General features: G+C 48.4%; 1 protein-coding gene across 1 annotated transcript in view; it reads left to right on the forward strand.

Moving 5' to 3' along the window:
• The window catches only part of POLR3B (RNA polymerase III subunit B), a 256,879-nt gene that overhangs the window by 116,719 nt on the left and 115,522 nt on the right, over positions 1–24,638 (forward strand). The window contains exons 17-18 of the mRNA XM_082257170.1: positions 11,046–11,120; positions 11,899–11,997. Coding sequence (XP_082113296.1) covers positions 11,046–11,120; positions 11,899–11,997 — 174 coding nt within the window. The remainder of the gene's footprint in view (positions 1–11,045; positions 11,121–11,898; positions 11,998–24,638) is intronic.

Consider the following 24,638-nt stretch of genomic DNA (forward strand, 5'->3'; position numbering starts at 1 on the left):
CATAATCATTAAAATTAAAAGAAAGAAATGCTTGAAATATATTACTCTGTGTGTAATGCATCTATATAAAATAAATGAGTTTCACTTCTTGAATTGGATTACTGAAATTAACATTTTGAGGATTTTCTAATTTTATGAGATCCACCTGTGTATATATACATTTGACACTCCATTTGCATTGCATACTAACTGCAAGCATTCTGCAAGGTTGTGGGTAATTTATTAAAGCAGTATTAAACTCGTAGTCCAAACAAAAGTGCACACATCGCTCAGGCTATTAACCTCAAAACCAAATATGTTATATATTGAAGCTTAACTAGCCTTTGTTTTTTTTTTTTTTTCCACGCTTCTTTTTCACGGCCAGTAACGCCCCTCCTGTATGAGTGCCCCCTCTCTGGATAACGAGCACAGGGGCGCATTTGAACAGCAGACTTGTAGATGTACTAGCAAATATAAATTCACTAACAAACTGAAGCCAAACTCAAGCTAACACTTTATAAGCAGGTATAGCAAACAGTATTTCTCTTATGTCCTCTGACAGACGCAGCCCTTCCACGTTTCATCACGGGGGGGTGGGGTGATGTGGGCCCACGCCTGGGGATGTCAGAGCTCCAGTCTCTGTGAGGTCCCGCCTGGCCGGTCTGGATGGACCCTACCTCCCTGCTTCTTTTGGGGGCGCTCTAGCGGCGCCCTCTGCAGGGGGGGTGGTGTAGGGCTCCTACCTTGTCCTGGGGGGCTTCCTGTAGTGGATTCCAGCAGGTGGCCAGGGTCCCTGGGATCCTGATTGTCGGCGCCCTTTTCGGCCACCATTTTGGGTGAGGGCAAGCCTGACTACATCAGTTTAAGGGCAGCAGCCATTTTTTGCATTGCTGTGTGCTTTTGGTGCCGTTTTTGGTGCCATCTTGGATGTGGGCAAGCCGCATTGTGAGGGCGGCAGCCATTTTCCCTGTGCTTCCCCTATATTTTCTATATTCCTTTCTATTGGCACCATATTTGTGTAGCTCAGGGCACTGTTCAGCCACTTCCTTCAGACATCTTTCACTTGCTGCAGAGAAGCGTGGAGAGTAGTTTGTTTTCTCTCTCTGACACTGTTGCGGGATTTATTGGTCTTTTGGGCAGTTTCCATAGACACATTTGCTTTTATCAGTTATCTGATTATATTAAGGGGGACTCCAGCAGCAGCGTGGGATCGTGGTGCTGACCGCAATCGCTGATTTAAAGGGCCAGCGTTCCTTTTTTATATTTCTGCCAAAATGGAGTCCCAGAGTGACAATTTCCCCACTGATCTTGTTTGTGCATCCGGGACATCTGCATCACCTTCCCTAGCTTCTTTATCTGTAGCCATTGAAAATTTGGCGTCCAAAGTTGATCTTTTCATGTCACAAGTTAATAAAACGGCCGATGCCCTCTGTCTTCTGATTCTGTGCCTGATATGGTTGCCACGGACACTGCCCTCCCTGAGGGATCCCTGTCCGCACATTCAGACGGTGAGGAACGCGCTTTGGTTGAAGCACTTATTCGCTCCGTTAGAGAGACTTTGCACATTGATGATGAGCCCACACAGTCAGGTAAGCGGGTTATCTTCGTCTCCCACAAAGCCCAGAAGTCAGGTAAGGTTTTCCCCTGCCCCGAGGAGCTTCACGATATCGTAAATGAACAGTGGCAACGCATTAAGCATGTGCTGGCGGTGCCTGAGTGTTTTCAACGCCGCTACCCCTTTGCGGACCCAGTTTCCAATCTCTGGACGATGTCACCTAGGGTGGATCACACTGTTTCCAGGTTGAATAAATCCATGGTCTTGCCCGTGGAGGACTCCCCGGTGTTTGCAGACCTGATGGACAGGTGCGTGGAGTCTCTTTCCTGCCACATGTACTTGGTGGCGGGCTCACTACTTAAGCTGGCGTTCGCTTCTGTGCTGGTTTCTCAGACAGACAGTTACGGAATGGATTAGGGTGCTTAAGCGCAACTTGGTGGCTGAGTCGGTTCCCCCGAGCTCACGGACCAAATGGCCCAGGCCATGGTGTACTTGTGTGACGCGGCCCTGGACGAGGCTCCCCTGGTCGCAAGATTGTCCTTGGTGAGGATTGCACTCCGCCGCATGGTGTGGCTTAAGAGCTGGTCGGCAGACCATGCCTCTAAAAAGTCAGTGTCTGATATCCCCTATTTGGGAGAATGCCTTTTTTGGGGACTCCTTTGATGAGCTTGTCAAGGCTCTGACGGGGGGGTAAGAGTACCCTCCTGCCCCAATCCGGAAAGGGTAAAACACCCCGCGCGTGGTGGGGTTCTCCCTTCAAGGCTCAACGGGGGCATTTTCGTGCCTCTGGGGCACAGGAAAAAGGTAAACTGTTCAGGGCCTCCGGAGAGGACGAGAAGGCTTGGTTGGAATAGTCCGAGCATAGCCAGTCCGGTTCGGAGGGCTGTTCATCCTCCGCATAAAGGGACACCCTCACATTCTTCGGGGGTGGGGGACAGACTGCGTTGCCTTCCAAAACCCTGGGCCTCTCTGGTTCAGGACTCATGGGTTCACAAACTAAATTAGTTCAAGGTTCAAGCCCGTATTTCGTTCTCGCCCGGCAGACAGGTTCTTTCCACCATGTCTCCGTTTATCTCCGGGATTGTTTGTGGGCTCCCAGGGAGGGGGTGCAGGCTCCTCTTGCGCAGGGAGTGGTGGTGCTCTTTCCTCGGCAGGAAAGGTTTTGGGGTCTTTTATTCACCCCTGTTCCCGGTGCCCGGGTACCCTGAGGCTTCACCAAGGTTTAACCGGGGTGTTAGCTTTTTTCCCGCTGGGGGGGATTGGGATCCTCGGGTATCTGGACGAATTCCTGTTGAGAGCGGGTTATCACCCGACCCTGTTGGGCGATATGTCGATCTTCCTTTCCGATCCATGACCTGGAGTTCAGGGCGATCAAACTCTGCCTGCTCCTTGGACGCCTCGGCTGCACGGCCTTCCGGTTTGGGTGCAGACCGACATTGCCATGGCTGTGGCTTACATCGATCATCAAGGGTGCACCTGGAGTGCCCGGGCGGCCAAGGAAGTGGCCGGGATTCTGACTTGGGCCGAGTCGCACGTTCCAGCTATCCCTGCTGTTCATATTCCAGGAGTGGAGAACTGACATTTGGACTTTCTGAGTCGCCAGTCCTTGGATCAGGGGGAATGGTCCCTGCATCCGGAGGTGTTTCGGCTCCTGTGTGACCAGCGGGGGACTCCGGACGTGGATCTGTTCCTTTCTCGTCTCAATAGAAACGTGGAAATGTTCCTCGCAAGGGCTCAAGATCTTCTAGCAGACGCCACGGATGCGTTGGTGGTATCTTGGCACCAGTACCAGCTGATTTATGCCTTTCCCCCGATTCAACTGTTGTCCAGGTTCCTCCGCAGGTTGGCGTTGGAATGGGTACAAGTGTTTTTGGTGGCCCCAGACTGGCCTCGTCGGTCTTGGTACGCAGACCTCTTAAAGATGGTCATCAAGCCTCCCTAACGGCTACCTCTGAGAGAAGCTCTGCTTTGTCAAGGGCCGATCTTCCATCCTGCTTTATGGTCTCTGGCTTAATGGCCTGGCGGTTGAAGGCCAGGTGTTGAGAGACAGTGGTCTCTCCGATGCTGTTATTCCTACCTTACTGAGAGCTCGGTAGGCTTCCTCCAGGAAGATTTATCATCGTACCTGGAAGGCGTACATTGCCTGGTGTAAGTCGCAAGGGTTGCACCCATGGGCGTCCGCAGAACTTTTTTCAGGGGGGGCATAATTTTAAGCTCACCCATGCTCCGCCCCTTTTCATCAATTGTCATGAAGGGGAGGGGCTTAGTCATTATAACTTTTTTGAGTATGTATTTTTAAAGAGCAAACAGCAGCACCTATTCTTAAAGCATTTGTTAACCTAAAAAAAAAATGATCCTGTTCCCTTAAAGCATGTTATACAGCACAGTGCTTTGCTGTGTCATTTTGACCCTTCTATAACCTAACATACCTGGCTAATCCTGCCTTGCTATGTACTCCCTCTGTAAACTGACCACCATATACCATGGCTGCTGAGCCCTGACACTGTGGTCCGTTTACGTGCTTCGGTCACCTGCAGCCCTCCTGTCCTCCTCCCCCCTCTCTCCCTCCCTGTCTGCTCCCATATCATTTCCCACCCCCGTCCCCTCCTGCTGCTGTAGTTTCATTTAAAGTTTCTTATCCTGTCTACAGTCTGTTTAATAATCCAGTGTGCCCCAGTGTCTTTATAAAAATAAGCCATTCTTTACCAGTTTTCAGAGCTCCACTCACTGCTCACGTGACCTGCCACCTATCTCCTCCTCTCCCCTCCTCCTCCTCCCCTCCCGACTGACATCAATGAGGAATCCTTGGCCCCACCTTCTACCGACAGCTGTCAGACAGGGAGAGGAGAGAGCCAGCAGGTCACGTGAGTGGCGCTCGGCCCTCTGAAAACTGGTAAAAAAACGGCTTATTTTTTTAAAACACAGACACACAGGCACACAGGATTATTAAACAGGCTAGACAGGAAGGTATAAAGTGGCTTAACAACCTCTTGAAAGGGGAAGTTGATTCCGGGGGGGGGGGGGGCAAATGCCCCCCCTTGCCCCTACCTGCGGATGCCCATGGTTGCACCCTAGCTCCTTTTCGGTGGCGAGGGTCTTGGCTTTCTTGGAGAAAGGTGTGGAGCAACGTTTGGCGTTGGGCCCTATTAATGGGCTGGTGTCGGCCTTGGCCATTTTCTTCCAGCGTCCTTTGTCGACTAATTCCCTGATTCACACTTTTATTCAAGGGGTGCGTCATCTGGCTCCTCCGTGGAATATGTTTTTTGTCCATTTTGCAACGACCTCCCTTTGATAATATCAGAGAACTATCTCTGCCTGTGTTGTCCCAGAAAGTTGCTTTTCTGGTGGCTATCACCTCTGCTCGCAGAGTGTCTGAATTAGCGGCTCTGTCCTGCTCTTCGCATTATCTGGTCGTTCATAGGGATAAGGTTGTTCTGCGACCCAACCAGTCTTTTCTCCCTAAGGTGGTGTCTGCCTTCCACCTCAATGACTATGTTGTTTTGCCTTCGCTTTGTGCGCATCCCAAGGAATTTGTCTTGCATTCGTTGGATGTGGTTTGGGCGATCAGGATTTACCTGTCGGCCACGGAATCCTTTAGGAAGTCTGATTCCCTGTTTGTCTTCCCTGAGGGACTTTGGAAGGGTTCGACTGCGTCTGCTGCCACCTTTTCTAGATGGATCAGACAGACTATTGTTAAGGCCTATTCCCTTGAGGGTCAGGTGCCTCCTTTCCCTGTGAGGGCACATTCTACTAGAGCCGTGAGTGCCTCTTGGGCTTTTCGCCATCTGGCTTCTGTGGCTCAGGTGTGTACAGAGGCGACCTGGTCGTCTGTACACACTTTTTTACAAAATTATTCAAGATTGACGTGATGCTTCCTTTGGCCGCAAAGTTTTGAGGGCTGTGGTTTGTGGAAGAGACCTGCCTTTCTCTTCTGGGGGTGAAATTTTGTTCTGGGGTTAGCTCCTGTTGGTGAGCTTTTGTTGCCCTGTTGGCTACGTTTTTTTATGGCCTTGTTGACATGTGTCCCTTTTCTGTTGGTTGCGTCTTTTCCCACCCCTCACACCTGCATTGCTTTAGGATGTCCCAATCGTGATGAAACTTGGAAGGGCTGCGTCTGTCAGAGGACGTAAGAGAAAATATAATTTTTGTAAGAACTTACTGTAAAATCTTTTTCTCTGAGTCCTCTGACAGACGCAGCCCCCGCCCCTCTATTTTGGGGTTGGTTGTCTTCCTGTACTGTTTGCTACGAAACTGATTAGTAAGCTCAATGTGTCTAGGCGTAATGTCTGGAGGGACAGCCCCTAAAGGTGTGTCTAGTAAGTTTTTTGATAAAGTTTCACTACCTAGCCTGCTCATGCAGAGGGCGCCATCACCCAATTGTGATGAAACTTGGAAGGGCAGCTTCTGTCAGAGGACTCGGAGAAAATAATTTTAAGGTAAGTTCTTAGAAAAATTATATTTTTTTTTTTTTCACTTTTGGCATAAAGGTTTTCTAAAAAGAAAGCTGATCGTTGTAAGCGCCCCTGTTCATGTTGAAAGGTTTGTCTCATCCCTGGAACTGATACATCTGCTAGAGAGCTTATTTTTTGAAAAACAATAGATTTACTGGCCAGATCATCTCTAGATGAAAACAGAAAAAAGAGAGGCTAAAAAAGAAAACGAATGCAGTTATATCTAAGAACTGGTAAGGCGCAATATAATAAATGTTTGCTTTTGGGTTTAATGCCGCTTTAGGACGTTTCAATATATTTTTGAGAGGTGGGGGAGGGGGTTCGTGTATGTTTGTTATTTAGCTAATATTATTGCAGCAGCTGTAGAAACAGCCTACAGATGGCTCCTGCTCTGCTTGGAGCTCACCGCTTGCTGGAGTGGATATTATCCACAGGTGAAGTTTCATATGCAAATGCTTAATTTTTATGTTTTTTTTGTTCTAAACTCAAGTATGACAAATTTAAATGGCTGTACACTTAAAAAGACACTGTTACTTTGCCCATTCACTAATCTGCACCCTTTGGGTACAGGGCATTTGAATATGGGGAATGTGGTGACCCAGACCCAAAAACAGGTCGTAAACCAGGACTAAACACAATGATGTATGGGGCAGCGTCGTCAATTAATTGTGTGATCTTTGACACTGGAGCTTACCAGAGTGAGCTTCTGCAGTGAGCAAAATGCAAACGAACAGGTTCTCCTTATGGTTCATCTCTTCAGTTGCTAATACCCAAGTTGGCCATAGACAGTTATTTTTATTTATTTATTTCATTCAGCCAGGTGACTGAATGGCAAAAAAACCCCACAGGATTCCTTCATCTAATCAATAATTGTCTGGAAGAATCCTACCACATCGGGACATTGTATTCTAAAAGCAGGACCTGTCGATGCCAGAATACACTGATCAGTGGGTGCAGCCCCTGATCAAGAAGTTTTTCAACACGTCCCTTTAACAAAAGCTGATCAAATGACCAACTTCTGTTGATCAGGGATGACCACACACTAATCTAAATTTGGCAGGTGCAGAAGCGATCAACTTTCAACCCCTTTATGGCCAGATGTACTCTTTATATATCACAGCTTTGCATTAAAAGCCTTGTGTTAGGTCTAAGTTGGAGCTTAGACAGGGCTATGTACAGGTCCATCCTTATAGTGCTGGGGCATGGTGATCAGCTGTTCAGTCACCATATACTGCATAGTGGGGAAAAGGTTAGGTAACCTACTCCTCCATACTGAGTTACTGGGTATTTTTAGGTCTCTGGCTGGCAGCAGTATGGAGTGCAGGGGAGGGTACAAGTGTTAGTAATTGAGGACGCTCTTAATTTGCAAAGTGACAGGTTCTTTGATTCCCAAATGTTTATACATTATGAATATAATTTTCCATGGGATACAAGCAATTTCTCAAAAATAATTGGACCTGAAATTTGATTTTTGCTTTTTTTTTTTTTTTTTTAATTTCCCCAAAAAAAAAATAGGCCTCAATGTCAGTCGCTGACATTGTTGACAGGTTCATTAAGCTAAATAGAGACGTCATTTATCAAAGAAAGCAGGCATAGGCTGATCGCCAAAACACACAAATGATCCATGTTATCTTCCTGTTCTGAGTGCTAGGACTGTCATTCTGCTGCCAATATGGCTGAAAGCCTGAGGTTCAATAATGGTGCTTGCTACCTGTAGTACAGAGTTCGGTCCCTCGAGTTTTCTATGAACAGGCCTCATCTCCCACACAAAGAAGCCTCTACCATATGAGCAATAATGTGAGAGAATAGGACTTCTTGACAGCCGCTGATAGCTTCATTTTGATGATGTATGTTAAAGTCAAAAATATAATAACAGGAGGAAAATGTCTTTTTGGTGATAACAGCCATTTAGATCATTGAAATCAGGGATTTCATTTATTACTTTAGGTTGCATAGATACTTTTTTAACTCCTGTTTTCATACACAAGATTATGAATAGTAATCTAAACCCAGTCACTAATATCTCAAAATGTATTATGCTAATGTCGTTTCTAAAGTTTTCAATCTTTTTGGATAAACATGCATACAGAATACTAGGTCTAGTACAGAGGCAAATATACCTCTATCCCAAGAATACTTACAAAGAAGTAAAAAAAATTGCCCATAGGACTTTTATGGGGGTCCATAAAAACACCAAAGTGTAAGAAATCAACAGTCTTTATTAGAACATATAAAGTCAGATGAATTAAAAAACAAGGACGTTGCACCAAAAACCATTTTTTTTTTTTTTTTTTTTACAATTTTCTAAACATCTATATATTCTTAACAATGAAATTCATCAGTAAATTGTGCCAGTAATGAAGGAATACATTATCAATCTCAACATGTTTCATGAATCATGGTTCACTTCATCAGGAGTTTGATGTTATTGACTAGGTGTAATTCAGTGTAGTAAATGGAGTTCAAAAAAGACTATATTGGCGACACTAGTTATTAATCACAAACTGGCAATTCTGTCCTGGGGGTTGTGAATACAGGGGGAAGAAAGGTCGGTGGCACTTCAGGAGGCAGAGTCTGATGGACAGGTATGGCTCCAGCACTAAGAAAGTGAATTTACCAAATCCTGAGTAACCAAAAAACTAGTTCAAAGCAATGCAATCACAAGAAGAGCCTGTAAGCAAATGCTCCCAGGCTCTTCTTGTGATTGCACCGCTTTGCCTTCCCCCGGTCTTCACAACCCTGAGACAGACTTCCCAGTTTGTGGTTATCTTCTGGTGTTGCCAATTTATTTTATTTTTTTTTTAACTCAATTTACTACACAGAATCACACCCTAGCAATAACCTCAAACCCCTGATGAAGTGAACCATAATTCATAGGATGTGTTGCGATTTATCATGTATTCCATTGTTCTTTCTTTAATGGCACATATTATTAATGTATTTCCTTGTTATAGTTAAGCAGTTTAAAAATGAAAGTGCGGGGAGGTGCTCCCGGGGGGAGAGGACGCATGTGAACTCGATGCGCCCTTTCCACTGAAAACATGGGAGTGAACGCGTCCTGCCCGAAAGTATCAGTCAACCAGTTTTCAATAAAACGGACAGGATTTTTACCCTCAGCCCGCTCCGGGATGCCAATAGCTCGAACGTTATTGCCCCTCATCCTGTTCTCCAGATCTTCCAGTCTGGCGGCCTGCTGTGCAGCCAGGAGCGCAGTATGTTTGACCTCCCGCTGGAGAGGGGGCATATCATCCTCAATAGAGCTCACCCTACCCTCCACAGCCGAGGTGCACTCCCTGAGTTTTTGCATATCATGCCGGAGGAACGAAATCTCAGATTTGACCCCCTTCAATTCCACTGTAAGGGCAGAAATGGAGGTATTACAGGCTGTGACCGCTGTCATAATGTCTCTCAGGGTAGGCTCAGGAGCTTGTACAGGGGAGGGGGGGTGGGAGATGGCCTGCAGTATCCCAGTCAGTGAGCTGAGCAGAAAAATCCCTGAGTCGGGCTGTGTTCTCATTATCAGAGTGAGAGACAGGAGAGGTGATAGGGGTGGCTGCCGCCACAGGAGTGGATTTAGTGGCAGGCTTGTTAAAAAACTTCATGGCTGCATCCCTGTAGCTCTCCTAAACGCCACGCTGCGGCTGGGCGCCATCTTGGGCCTGGGACTCCAGAGCCAGGCGGCCAGACTTCTGCCCCTTAGACATCGGACAGCAAGATGGGAAGACTCACCGAGGGATCCGGTCGTGCAGGAGGTTTCAGAGCTGCTATTCCGGGTAAGATCGCGGTCGGATCAGGATGATATAGCAGGATCTCCGGTGGAGCGAGAGCTGCGCACGTCTGGCTACATTCGCTGCTCGGCCACGCCCCCGTATTTCCTTGTTAAGAATGTATTAATGTGTGGAGAATTAAAAAAAAAAAAAATGTTTTTGGTGTAACTTTCTTGTTTTTAATTCATCTGCTTTTTCTATGTTCTAATAATGACTATTGATTTCTTATACTTTTGTGTTTTTATGAACTGCATTAAAGTCACATTGGCAATTAGTTGTGACCTTTTTGGATAAACCTCTTGTGTACATTTTCCCCAACAGTTTGCTTTTCTTAGGCTAGGTTTTCATCTGTGCGGGTGGTGTTGCTGCGGGACATTCAGAAATACCGGCAGCCGCAACCACCCACACAGAAAAACACAGGACCCACGGGCGGGTGCCATTAATATTAATAGCATACCTCCCTCCCTGGAAATCACAACCGTACTGGGAACCAAGGTTCCTGTGCAGGCTGCGATCTCAAAAATAGTGCAAGGACTTCTTTCCTGTGTGTCGTGGGGCACGGCGGTCCATTAAAATGAATGGGTTCTCGTGTCAGAGCAAACCGCGGCCCTCCGACTGCACAGGTGTGAACCTAGCCTTAAAGGGGATTAATCCCAATTACATGTTAAAGTAATTTCAAAAGTAATTCTCAATATTTTTTTCAATCTGTAGCTTTAATTAAAATACCTGCCATGAAAGCCCTTGTTCAGGTCCTTCTTTTTATTGAATGACAATGCTCTGTTCACATCTGTTCATATGTCATCACCTGTCACATGCGCCACTAGTGGAGACTACAAGCCACTGTGCCAACACACATTGCACAGGCATGTCCTGCTGTTACTTTCGAGAACTTTGTTTAGAGCAATGATAAGCAGCTGATGCCGCAGCTAATTCATGCAGATCTGAAGTGTTTGAAAGAGCCTGAAGGAGATCAGGAGCATAGAGATGAAGAAAGATGAAAATGGTTTAAGAAAGTAATTATTTATGAACTACAGTTTTGTGTTTTAGCAAAAAAAATGTAATACATTTGGGAACTAAAACGATTTTAATGTGTAAAAAGCATGCATACCACGCTTTTGTATTTTGTGTTTGCAGCGCAGTTTTTAAGCATAAACTTCAGGCACAAAGCTAATTGCGTAGTGTAAATACATATATGTGATGTGTTATGATTTTGCACACATCTGCCTCATTGTATAGCCTGCCTGATGACGGCTAACCTGTATGAGCACTGACAACCACTCTGCTCCTTCCCAGGCCTTATATTATTGTCAAGAATCAGAGGAGTATGGTAACCAACAAACACATCCAGGAGCTTACTCAAGGTTACAGGTATGCATTCCCATTAAAACTGTTTAAGGCTGGGTACACATGGGATGAAAACATGGGATGAAAACTTGGTTTTGCAGTAACCGACCAACTTTATGCCCATGTGTACAGCTCCCTGTTCGACAGAAGCTGGTTTCATGACTGGCTTCTGTCAAACAAGCTCGTTGGAAAACCAGCATCCGATCAGCTATGGCAGCCAGTGGCTACAAGCACTGATCTGTGTGTTTTAGGGGGAGTGGTGGCACTGCATGAATATCATTTAGTATGGTAGTCTCTTAGTTTCTCTTCATTCGGCCTGCTGGGTTGAACGAAATAAGAAATGTACATGTGTACATAGTCTTTTTTTTTTTTTTTTACTACAACTTATTGTTAATCTAAAATATCTATCCTCTTTACGCCAAAAACATGGCTGAAAATGTAGGTGCCAGCACTGTGGCTCAACCTGACTGTTGTTTTGACATTTCTGGCATGTTTTAGGTGTACTTATAGGTACAAATTATAATAAGTCTCTGTATCTTCATGCTTTTTTTGGCCCCAAAAAAGCATAATGACAGCCAGGCATCTAGCATTTTCAGAAATAAAGGTCAAATAAATGACTCTTGGGAGATGTAGACCATGTTAGTAAAAGACGTACCAAATGCTGTGACATTATATATATGGGAGGAGAGAAAGGGGTGGTGGTATATAGGTCATGCCTGGACATATCCATTTAAACATAGCACAGGTTTTTTACATCATGTAGAAGGCAAACCTGACTTCTCATTATTTTGTCCATTCTCAGGAGCTTTGAGGATTTTTTGCATGAGGGTCTTGTGGAGTATTTGGATGTTAATGAAGAGAATGACTGTTACGTAGCCCTCTACGAGCACACTATTACCAAGTAAGTTACAGTGTTCTAAAGCCCCTAAACCCACTGTTTATCGTATACAGAATCACTCATTACATCTGCTGGCAGGATCCCCCCCCCCCCCCAAGTTAGACACACCTGTCTGGTATGTTTTCATTGAGATTAGAGGATTTCAAGGGTGTAACCTAAAATGATATGCACATGGTGCAAATTTCTTTCCTGTAACCACGGGTTGTAGGAAAGAAATTTGCACGATTCCGCCATCAATGCACAGAATGACAGGGGAATCCGCAATTGTCTTCTCCCAGCGTGGGCGGGGGAAGCCTTCCCCGCTGGGAGAAGACAGTGATTATTGCAAGCGGCTATAGCGGCTGCTAGCCTATCCCACAGGCTGGTTGTACCCAAGTTGATCGATCGTTCATTCAGCCTGTCCATTAATGGTCCCTGCTGAACTGGCCGAGATTCGAAACGCGCATGGACAGCCTTACCTTTCCAAACTTGCTTTGCCTCCTGTCTTCTGATCAGCTTAGTGATTCCTGACAGGTAATGAAGACTACTCAGTTATTCAAATTACATATCAAGTGTATCTACCATTATGGTCCCCTGTGGCAATAGAGCTGTTTACAAAACATGAAATAGCCATATATGCTGCATATATTACACTCTGATCAGTAGCTGGATCTTAGGTATTTGACCTAAGGTCATGAAAAAGGTCATAACAAGGCTATATAGCTGACAAATCCTTGTGGACCCTGGCTTCCATCAAACCTGCACTATATGCTTAGTAGTAGTTAGTCGCAAGTTGGCTAGACTAGTTCTGTAATGTTGTAGACATTTTGCTTCTCATCCAAATAGTTTCCTTAGCTCTAATGAGCAAACCCCATCATTTACAGTTGCACATAAGTCGCAGATAAGTCAGCGTAATCCAATCTTCATAGATTACATCAAGCCAGATTTTGTTTGTCTAATGCTGGCCGTACGCTTATAGATTTTTTTCGCTCTTTCACAATCCATGCTAACAGTGCGGATGAACGAATCCCACCTGCCGGACATTTGTATTCTGACAGCTGGCTTTACTGGCTGTCAGAATACCTGCATAGTGACTGCATCTGATTGGATGCAGTTGCTGTTTAGTTGGCAGCTTTGGAATCTGCTTCTTTGCCAAAGTTGCTTTTACAACTAATTTTTGCCAGACAGAGCGGTGACAGTGAGCCCTTACACTGCTCGGATGTCTGCTGTGGCTGCTGGAATTTCTCCAAAATGTAAGCAGTATATGGCTAGCCTATGAATAAGATGGGAGGTGTGAGACCTCCCTATTAAAACTACATCATCCAGTCTATATGGTTAAGTTTGGACACCTGACTGTCACAGCTGTATAATTATTGGACATCCTATTCCAAAGCCATAAGTATTACCATGAATTTGGACACTCTCATTGCTGCTATAAAAGCCTTCATCCTTCTTGAAAGATTTTCTCTTTGCTACTATTAAAGCCTTCATCCTGCTTGAAAGATTTTCCACAAGGTTTTAAAGTGTTATGTGTGGGAATTCATGCCAGATGCATTTGAAAGGCTCAGGTGCTGGTGTTGAATGAGAAGACCAGACTATAGATTGGCATTTGAATTCATCCCAAAACTGTTCTGTTGGGTGGAGGTCAAGGCTCTGTGTGGGCCCCTTGAGTTCCTCCACCCTATATTTGAACTAGGATCCAAACCCATGTGTGCGATCCCACTGTGGAGCGTATACCTGTACAGGTCAATCAACTAGTGGTCTGGCATTCACTGTCCCACAGCTACCTGTATACATGCCCCTTGTATGTGTGCAGCTGCAGAGTAGGGAATGCCCCATTTTCAGATTGACCCAGTACAAATTGCAATTTTCTAGTGGGCTCACACACGTTCCAATCCTAGTCTAAACATGCCTGAGCTCATCTCTACTCCATAAGCCTCAAACCATGTCTTTATGGGGTTGGCTTTTTGGGGCACAATCATGCTTAAACCGATAATGACCTTTCAGAAACTGCTTTCAAATTGTAGACCTTGTACAGTTGTCTAAAATACTGTAACATTAGCCGTACCCTTCTTTGGAAACACCTGAATTCAATAATTTTGTCCATATACATTTGGCCATGTTCAGGTGTCCACAAACTTTACGCCATGTAGCTTACTAAAAGGGGACCCGAATGCTGAAGACTTTGTTCTGGATGGAGCAAAAGTTTCTGAGCAGAGGTGGAGTGATAAGAGTGAAAATGTTATCGGTGTTTGTCTCCCTTCAACCTGCTGTTTCTCAAGCATTCCAGAAACCATTCAAAACCAAACACTACCTTTTGCGGTAACCCCTCCATCCTTTACTCTTCTGTCAATCCATTCAGTACTGGGAAAATACCTGTTGGAAGAGCAATTCAGTGGGGAGGCCATAGCCATGCATAAGCTGTGGCAACTTATTAACTCTTAGCATACTTAGTTTCCTTTTACTCAAAGAGGCTGAATGAAGCAGCGGTGTTAACAAAAAGAAGGTAAGTATATGCTGCTGGAGAGGTCTATACTAAAGTGAACCTGTTCAACCTTTTAATTTCTCATTTCTGTGGATTACCATGCACTTAATAGTATTGTGAGCCATGACACCCTAGTAGCATATTCTTAATTCATACATTATTCCCTTCAAGTGTCAACATACCACTATATCAATATGTGTTTTTTGAGAATTAGCCTTTAAAGGATAGGTTCCCTTTTTGGAACATGTTACACTGGTATCCAAGATGTAACATGTTCCAGCACAGCACCTCCTGTGGACATCAACACTGGGGCAAAGTGATGTAGTCCTATCCTGTTTCTGTTGTCCTGATAAAGAAGAGTGAGTGAGGGCTGTCCCCCAAGGACAGGAAGTTTTACTGGCAGAATTACTGGGTGAAAATAAAACCTTCAAAAAAAGCAATGCTGCCACCACATTGAAGGGCAGAAAAATATAATTTTTTTCTTTCATTCATTGACGAAAATCTTCTTAACCATTGGATTATACTGCTCCCTACAGGAGTGGGACACTAGGCAGAAAAAAAGTGGCTACGCCTATAGGTTTTTTCTGCCTAATCAGGACTAAGGACCTATTTCCTTGCCGGGATCTCTGGTCCTGGCAATTTTTTATTTTTTTTAGATAGAATTTTTTCTTCCCTGAGATCTACAATCAACTGCTGGACTAGGCAACGGGCTGAATAATCTAGATCCAGTTGTCCCCCTAGTCTGGCCAGCAAGCGCGCGCAGACCTCAGCCCTGCGCTAGGTCTGCCGTGACATGACCCCACTGGACTGAAGCTGGCCTACGAGTTAAACAGCTCAACCAGTCACATATGAACGGTCTCGGCCTGAGTGTCAGCATTCCTCCTGGCTGACAGCACCCCCCTTTTGATGGCGAGGAGGTTTTGTCTGGAGTGATGCCCATCTGGTTCCTGGTATGGTGAGTAGCTGGCCCCCTTCTCCCCCTGGAGGGTTTTGGGGTTGACGTGGCCCCCTCCTTGAGACGATCAGACCCCTGAGTTCCCCTCCTTCCCGTCAGGCATCCCCTCTTTTACTGTACCCCCATCCTACCCCCTCTATTTATTCTGGGACTGTGTGGGTGGTCTGGTCCACCTACCCGGGTGGGGGCAGGGAGCTAAATTGTCTATGGGGGGGTGTGGTGACCAGACGATCGACTGTGCGGGGGGTTGTACCTGGTGGTGCTCCTGCCCCCAGTCCTGCCTGGGCCTGTCCTTGAGGCCTAGGGATCCCTCCTTGGTCCCTGGGAGCCTCGTGGTGCCGCCATTTTGCGGCATGTTTGTGTAGTCCAGCGGCCATTTTGTGGGGGTTTGCCATTGAAAATAGCAGCGGCCATGACAGTGGAGCCCTGTGGGCCGCAAATTTGGCAGTGGGGGCCCCTCCTCATACCCTGGTGCTTAACTCCTGGATCTTTATACTTCCCGATCGCAGTGCGTGGCGTTCAGATTATCTTGGTGGCTGCAGGTGCCGGTTTCTGCTGGGTGGTGAGTCTGGTGGGGTCCTCTCCCTCTCTCCTGAGGATCATTTGGTGTTTGGTGCCTGGTGACCAGGTGGTGCGGTTAGCGTGGTAAGGGTTGTCCCTTTGCAGAGTTTTACATTTTTTTGTGGGGTCTACCTGGTGACTCATGAAGTCTTTGAAGCACATCTCCCCACCTGATCCCCTCTCTGGGGCTGTGGGGCTTCCCGGTTCCTATTATCCATCACTGCACGGCAGTCCTGGAGTCCTGTGTTTCCCGGGTGGAGGTGGCTTTCGGGCGACGGGCTAGCAAAAAGTGCCCCCCCCCCGCTTTACCCTGCCTCATCTGTCTCATCAGATCCTGTATCTGATTTGGCGGCCGCGGACGTATTTTCCCCTGCTGGGTCTGCGACCACACGCCTGGAATCCTCAGATAGTGAGGATGATACCTCCACATCTGCAACTGGGCATGAAAAGGGGCTGGTGGAAGCAGTGATTGTATCTGTGTGTGAGACCTTGAAGATGGAGGATTCAGCTGCAGCAGAGGCGCAGGTTCTCTTTGGCACTCACAAGCCATCCAGAGCGGCAAAGAGGTTTCCTTTCCCTGCCTATTTTGACAGAATTTTCACTAAAGAGCGGGGACGACCAAAGCGTCCCCTTGAGGTCCCTAAGCACTTTACTAGGCGATACCCCTATGAGGAGTCTCTTATTTAGAAGTCGACTGTTCCACCGGTGGTTTCCAGATTGAACAAGGCAACCATGATTCCAGTTGTTGAGCCCCAGCCTTTAAGGGTCCGGCTGACAGGAAGGCTGAGACCGGTGTTTTCCATTGCCCTGGTTTTGCAAACTCTGACTGAGTGGGCTAAGCTTTTTATGCTGTAACCTGGTGGGAGAACAGCTCCCCCCCTACCTTTTCTGAGCTGGCGGACCAGCTGATCCAAGGGCTGCAGTTTATCTGTGATGCCTCTTTGAAAGCGGCTCCCCTAGTGGCTTGGCTCTCTGTTTTGGCAGTGGTCCTTCGGCGTGTCTTTTGACTGGTATGCGGATCAGACTTCTAAAAAGGCCTTGACTGATCTCCCCTGTCAAGGAGATCGCCTGTTTGGAGCTACCATGGAAAAAGTCAAAAGGTCTCGCAGGGGGAAAGAGTACCTTTTTCTTCCGCAGGCTACTAAGGGCAAGGAACCTCATTGTAGACGTGGGCCCTCCTCCTTGGCTCATAAGAGGTTGTTTTCTTCCCTGAGGGTTGACTGACAAGGTCTCAAAGCCTTTCAGGACCTACTCTGGAGGATCCAAGCGAACCTGGTCTGGCAAGCCGAGAGTGGGCTTCTCCAGACCCACGGACAATGCTCATTCAGCATGAAGGTGCGCCTTCACACCCATTGGGGGGGGTGGGGGTACGTCTTCATTGGTTTCCGGACCCGTGAACTTCCTTGGTTTCTGGACCCGTGGACTTCCTTGGTACAGACAAGTGGGTCCACAAAGTCATTTGGTCCGGGTACAAAATCGAGTTTCGCTCTTGTCCCCCAGCAAGGTTCTTTCCAACTTGCGCCTATCCCTGGACCGCTTACAGGGTCTGTTTTGGGCGTTACAAGACCTGTTACTTCAAGGGATAACTGTCCCAGTTCTGACTTTGGAACGTTTTTAGGGTTTTTACTCAAACCGGGTTACAGTTCCCAGGAAGAAAGGCAAGGTGCGTCCAATCCTGGACCTCAAGGCGCTAAACTGCTTTGTGTAGGTGCAGAAGGTGAGGATGGAGTCCATTGGCACGGTGGTGGCATCCCTGCATCAGGGAGATTTTCTTGCCTCTATTGACATCAAGGAGGGGGATCACTGTACTGGGCTACTTGGACAACCTCCTTCTGCGAGCAGTGTCTCCTGCTGTTCTGGTGGAAAACCAAGAACTCGCCATACAATCTCTGCTGGAGTTCGGCTGGATTCTGAAATATCAGAAGTCTGTTCTTGTTCCGTACACAAAGCTGGACTATCTGGGTCTGACTCTGGACTCGGCTATAGCCAGAGTGCTCCTTCCTCTGAACAAACTCTAGAAATTGCAGGCTGCAATTCGTCTCCTGCTGTCCAACAAATGGTCGTCCCTCCGGACTTGAATGCGGGTGTAGGGCTTAATGGTGTCTACTTTCGAGACTGTTCCGTTTGCACAGTTCCATATGAGGTCCCTGCAAAGGGAGATTCTGGCCAAATGGGACAAGACTCCGCAGTTTCTGGATCCTCCCCTTGTATTGGATAGTGGTCACCATGGATGCCAGCCTGTCCGGCTGGCGAGGCATCCTTGGCAAAAATTCTGCTCAGGGGCTCTGGACACTGGAAGAGTCCAGACTACCGACCTTCTTGGAACTCCGAGTGCTCAGACTGTGCCTGAACCATTGGAAGGAACGTCTTCAGGGATGTCCTTCTAAGGTGGGCAGATTGGTTTGTTCCAGCCCTCTCCGCCGTACACATTCCCGGGGTGCTAAACTGGCAGGCGGATTACCTCAATCGGCAGGCGTTGGACCAAGGGGAGTGGTCCTTTCATCTGAAGGTGTTTCATCAGTTGTGTCTCATGAGGTGGATCTGTTGGCGTCTCAGCTCAACAGAAAGGTGCAGAGGTTTGTGGCTCGGTCACTGGATCCTCTGGCGGTTGCCATGGACATGCTGATGGCCCGTGGGGTTAGTATCATCTGATTTACGCCTCCCCTCCTCTCCAGCTTCTGCTAAGACTTCTACGCAGGATGGAGGCAGAAGGGATTCCGGTCATCTTAGTGGCTCTTAACTGGCATTGCGGAGCTTGGTACGTCGATCTGGTGTGGCTGGTTGCCGTCGTTCCTTGGAAGCTTCCTCTCAGGGAGGATCTGCTGTCCCAAGGACCAATCTTCCATCCTGCTTTACAGTCTGTCTTTGACAGCTTGGCTGTTGAACGCCAGGTGTTGATGGATAGAGGTTTGTCAGAGTCAGTGATTCCAACGCTGTTAAAAGCTAGGAAATCCACTTCTAGGAAGATCTATCATCGTATGTGGAAGTCGTGCATTGCATGGTGTGAGTCTCTTGACGTTCATTCGCGCTCTTTCTCGGTGGATCTGATCTTGACGTTCCTTTAACGGGGGGTTGAGCAGAAACTGACCTTGAGTACGATCAAGGATCAGGTTTCAGCCTTAGCGGTCTTCTTTCAATGGCCCTTGGCCACATACTCCCTGGTGCGTGTTTTTCTTCAGGGAGTTAGGCATTTGGTCCCTCCAATGGGATCTCCGTTACCAACTTGGGACCTCAATTTGGTGCTCTGTTCTCCAGAAGCCTTCTTTTGAGAACCTTTGGGAGATTCCTCTGCTTAAGCTGTCCCAGAAGGTGGCCGCCTTGGTGGTTATCAGCTCTGCACGCATGGTGTCTGAATTAGTGGCGTTATCCTGTCTTTCAGCTTGGTGGTTCACAGCTAAGGTGGTTCTTCGTCCCTGTCCGTCGTTCCTTCCAAAGGTTGTCTCTGATTTTCATTTGAATTAAGACATTGTGTTGCCTTCCCTGTGTCCCTGGCCAAAACATCTGAAGGAAATTGCCTTGCATGCCTTGGATGTGGTCCGGGCAATTAGGTTGTACCTGGCAGCTACGGAGTCTTTTAAGAAGTCAGACTCCCCATTTTTGCTCACGGATGGGCTTTGGAAAGGGTTGTCCGCCTACTCTGGGACCATTTCCAGATGGATCGGACAGACAGTTATTCAGGCCTATTCCATCAAGGGTCAGGTTCCTCCTTTCCCTGTCAAGGTGCACTCTACTCGGGCGCTCAGTGCCTCCTGGGCCTTCCGTTATCAGGCGCAGGATTGCAAGGTGGTCACCTGGTTGTTGGTGCATACTTTCCCAAAGTTCTATAAAGTGGATGTATTGGCATCTGCGGATGCTTTCCTTGGCCACAAGGCTTTGCAGGCTGCTGTTTAAAGGACTTTGTCCTCTTTGGGGGTGTATTGTTTTTCAGGTGATCTCCAGTTGTTTTGGTTGAGCTCCTGTTTACCTGGTTGGCTATGGTGAGCCTTGGGAATTTTTTGCTGTTACCACCCCTCATGTTTAACACTGCTATGGGACATCCTAATGGTTAAGATGATCAGGAACTGTGTCCGTCAATGAATGAAAGAGAAAATGGGCTTTCCGACTTGCCATAAAATCCATTTCTCTGATATTCATTGACTGACACAGCACCCACCCCTCTGTGGAGTTGTAATTCTTCTGACACTTCTTGTAAAGCTGGATACATACTATACGATTTTTTCCTTTTTAGATTTACCAAAACCATGTAATATGAGGTCAAACCTAAACACTTTCAATTATGTATGCAATCAGGCAGGCCCTTGCACTACGTAGTTGAAGGTAAATCTAAAGGAAATCAAACAACAAAAATTGTATAGTGTGTATCCAGCTTTACAAAACTGAGTACCTACAGCAGAGAGAGGGAGTATACCCCCTGGAACTGCCCATAGGTGTAGCCAGACTTTTTTCGACCTAGTGTCGTACTTCAGTAGGGAGCAGTTTAACCCAATGGTTAAGATCAGGAGCTGTGTCTGTCAATGATCATCAGAAGAATGTATTTTGCTGTAAGTCAAAAATCCATTTTTCTCTTACGTCCTCCGACAGTCGCCGCCTCTTCATATTCGTCACATATGGGGTATTAGACTTTGCTCCGAAGGAGTAGCTAGGCAACAGAATATGTTAACAATAAAGCTTTAACATATCCCACCCTCAAGGGGTGGTCCCCTCAGTCAATACCCTCCTACTTCCTGCAACCATATCTCAGTTTTAATGTCTAGCTTGTCAGGAGTGGCTGGCTCTCTCTGTGCTGGGACTTTTTGTCCCAGACTCTTTCTTCTTTTTGATATTTTGTTTGAGTTTTCTCTCTACCTTTACTTAGCTGTTATTTTTGTCAGCATTAGTTAGTTCTTCGGACGAAGAGGATCATGCGGACTGGGTCTCGGGCTGATCCCCCTGGTCGCAGGTCGTGGGTCAGTGGCTTCCCAGTCTGCCATCGAGCGTTCAGCCAGGTAACGCTCCTGGCACGGTGAACGACCCATCCCTGTTCGGTGCAGGGATGATTGGTGAGGTGGCTACCTCACCGGACGCTGTGCGGTTTCTGAACCGCCATTGTGTGCGTCTTGAGTAGCGACTCTCCCTGCCTCATGTGCAGCGGCTTGTTCGCCTGTGCGGGTTCCCCACGCCATGTGAGGTAAGTGTATCTATGTGGGGACCTGTCTGTCTGGGGGGGTCTCAGTCTGGGACTGTGTAACCTGCCTTTAATCACACTGCTTGTCTCCCTATCTCTCGGCTGCATGCTGTGGGCTGCAAGGGGGGGGGGGAGCTGTATGACACTGAGTATGTCAGGCTGGGCAGTGTGAGGAGCTGTGTGCTGTGGGGCATGTTTTTAATGGCATGTTGGGGCATATACAGCGATCGCTGCGGCGATCTAACATGTATCCATATTATGGGATGATATTGTGTGTGATTTTATGCACTGTGGAGCGGCGATTTCGGCGCCAAACGGCGCCATTTTACCGGCGCCCGCTCCGGCCGCATGGTTTACATGCACGGCGGCCATTTTCTTGTAGCCTCCATAGGCTTACATAGAGCGCCCTGGCAGCATCACTTCCTCTCTCCTGGAAGCACCGATCGAGGCAGCAGCAGCAGCGGAGTCTCCTCAGGTTTTATCCTTCTATTCCTGTGTTCCATTGCCTGTATTCAGTCTGTATATTCCCTGTGGGGGTCTCATTGTGCCTGAGTGTGGTGCGGTGGGCTGCGCTTGCCGCGCTTGCTGTAAGGGGGCAGTTAACCCTTGGTTGTCTGGCATACAGGGGCAATGGATTCTCAGGAGGGCAAATTTCCCACAGTCTTGGTGGAAAGCCAGGGGACCGCTGTTTCCCCCCCAGGGGGGGATTTGGCCACTATTGTGGCTGGCCTTGCTGCACAGGTGCAAATGCTGGTGGCTGCTCATTCTACTAAACGGCCCAGAGTTGCTCTGTCCTCTGATTCTGAGGGTGAAGGTGATGGGGCTGTTCTGGCGGGGACCTCCCTATCGGGGTCCCGCTCCTCTCTGGATCTAGTGGGGTCTGAGGTAGAGGCTGAAGTTGAGGGGGTTGATAATTCTCCCCCTGGCTCGCCTGAAGAGCTTGCAATCATGGATGAGTTGATTGCTTCCATTAAGCAGACGCTACGTTTGCAGGACGAGGTGTGTCCCCCAGCTGCCTTGGCGGCTTATGGGACGCAGAGAAAACGCAGGACGCCGCAGGTCTTTCCCTGCAATGCTGATTTTCAGCGCGCTGTTAAGGACCAATGGCGCGATTTGCGCAAGCCTTTTGCGGTACCAAGTAAATTTAAGCTGCGTTATCCTTTCTCGCCTGCCACTGATGAACGGTGGTGTGTGCCTCCGCCAGTAGATCATGCTATTGCGGTTTTGAACAAAGCCACTGCGATCCCGGCAGAGGGATCCCCTATTTTCCGTGATGCCACGGATAGGAGACTGGAGTCTCTTGCCCGTCATACTTATTCTGTTACGGGTTCTATGCTTAAGGCTCTGTTTGCTTCTCTCATGGCGGCCCAGGCGATCGCAAGTTGGACGCAGATGCTTAGGCGCGTCCTAGTGGCCGATTCGGCCTCAGCGGCGACCCTGGATATGGTGGATCAGATCCACCAGGGTGTCATGTATCTGTGTGATGCGGACCTGGACCTGATTCCGTTGGCCGCGCGTGTGCACAGCGTGGCGGTGTTGTCTCGCCGCCTGGTTTGGTTGAAATGTTGGTCGGTGGACCAATCTTCACGTAAAACCTTAGCCAATCTGCCTTATGATGGGTCTCGCCTTTTTGGGGAGTCCCTGGATGTGTTGATTAAGGGGATTACTGGGGGTAAGAGCACTCTCTTGCCCCATTTCCCCAAGGCTAAGGGGGCTTCTGGGAAGAAGCATGCTAATTTTCGGCCCCCTCAGGGGTCCTTTCGTGCCTTTCGGCCGCACTACAAGGGCAAACCGTTCAAGGGCCAGGGCTCTCAGAAGAAGCCCTGGTCTGGAAAACAGAAGTCCGGCCAATCCGGACCTGCGGCCCATAACAGTTCGGCCTGAAGGGGCGCCCTCACCCAGTTTTGGGGTGGGGGGACGCTTGCTCGGTTTTCTTCAGCCCTGGTTGGCCCGTGTGCGGGACAGATGGGTTCTGGAAATCGTTCGATCTGGTTACAAGATCGAGTTTCTCTCTCGGCCAGAGAGCAGATTTTTTCCCTCAAATCTACAACTGTCTCCAGAGCGCCTGCGGGATCTGCGCCTGGCGGTGCGAGACCTGAGGGCTCAGGGAGTGGTGGTTCCGGTGCCTCATCGGGACAGGTTTCGGGGGTTTTATTCCAATCTGTTCACTGTGCCCAGAAAGGAGGGCAAGGTTCGTCCGATTCTGGACTTGAAAGCTCTGAACCGCTCTGTGCGGGTTCGCAAGTTCCGCATGGAATCCCTGCGCTCGGTGGTGGCTGCCCTGGTTCCGGGGGAATTCATGGCCTCCATCGATTTGAAGGATGCGTATCTTCACATCCCCATATTCGAGGGTCATCAGAGATACCTTCGATTTGCCATTGCGGAGGATCACTACCAGTTCGTGGCGTTGCCCTTTGGGCTCGCCTCGGCTCCGCAGGTCTTCACCAAGGTGCTTGCACCGGTTCTGGCATTATTGAGAGCCCAGGGCATTTCTGTCCTGGGGTATCTGGACGACATTCTGATTCGGTCTGCGACCAGTCAGGGTCTGGAGAAGGACCTGTCTGTCACGATGCAAACTCTGCAGGAGTTCGGTTGGACGATAAATGTTCCAAAGTCGACTCTGAGTCCGTCGGTTCGTCTTCCCTATCTGGGAATGATACTGGACTCGGTGCAGGCGAAGGTCTTCCTGCCGGAAGACAAACTCAGGACTCTTCAGGAGGGAGTCAGGTCCCTCAGGGACGTTCCGAACTCGTCTCTGCGGACGTGTATGAGATGTCTGGGATTGATGGTCTCGGCTTTCGAGGCGATTCCTTTCGCGCAGTTTCACACGCGGGGTCTCCAAGCGGAGATCTTGTCCAAGTGGGACGGGCGACCTCAATCTCTGGATCTTCAGATCTCGTTGAGTCATCGCACCAGGGAAAACCTCCTGTGGTGGCTCCAGTCCCCGTTGGTGTCCGGGGGCAAGTCGTTTCGTCCGATCTCGTGGACGATAATCACCACGGATGCCAGCCTGTCGGGCTGGGGTGGTGTTCTGGGCGTTCTGTCCGCCCAGGGGACCTGGTCGGAGGGGGAGTCTTCCCTCCCGATCAACATTCTGGAATTGCGTGCGATAAGGCTCTGTCTTCATCGCTGGACGGACCGGCTGCAGGGCTGCCCGGTTCGGGTGCAGACGGACAATGCCACGGCGGTGGCCTACATCAACCACCAAGGGGGCACCAGGAGTGCCCGAGCGGCTCGAGAAGTGGCCGACATTCTGTCTTGGGCCGAGACTCATGTCCCGGCGATAACGGCGGTTCACATTCCGGGAGTGGAGAACTGGCAGGCGGACTATCTGAGTCGCCAGACCCTGGATCAGGGGGAATGGTCTCTCCACCCGGCTGTCTTCCAGATGTTGTGCGCGAAGTGGGGTCTTCCAGATGTGGACCTGTTCGCGTCTCGCCTCAACTACAAGGTGAAGAGGTTCGTGGCAAGGACGCGCGACCCTCGGGCGGACGCGTCGG

The sequence above is a fragment of the Pelophylax lessonae genome, assembly GCF_965119305.1.
Source record: "Pelophylax lessonae genome assembly, chromosome: 4".
Classification (NCBI taxonomy): domain Eukaryota; kingdom Metazoa; phylum Chordata; class Amphibia; order Anura; family Ranidae; genus Pelophylax; species Pelophylax lessonae.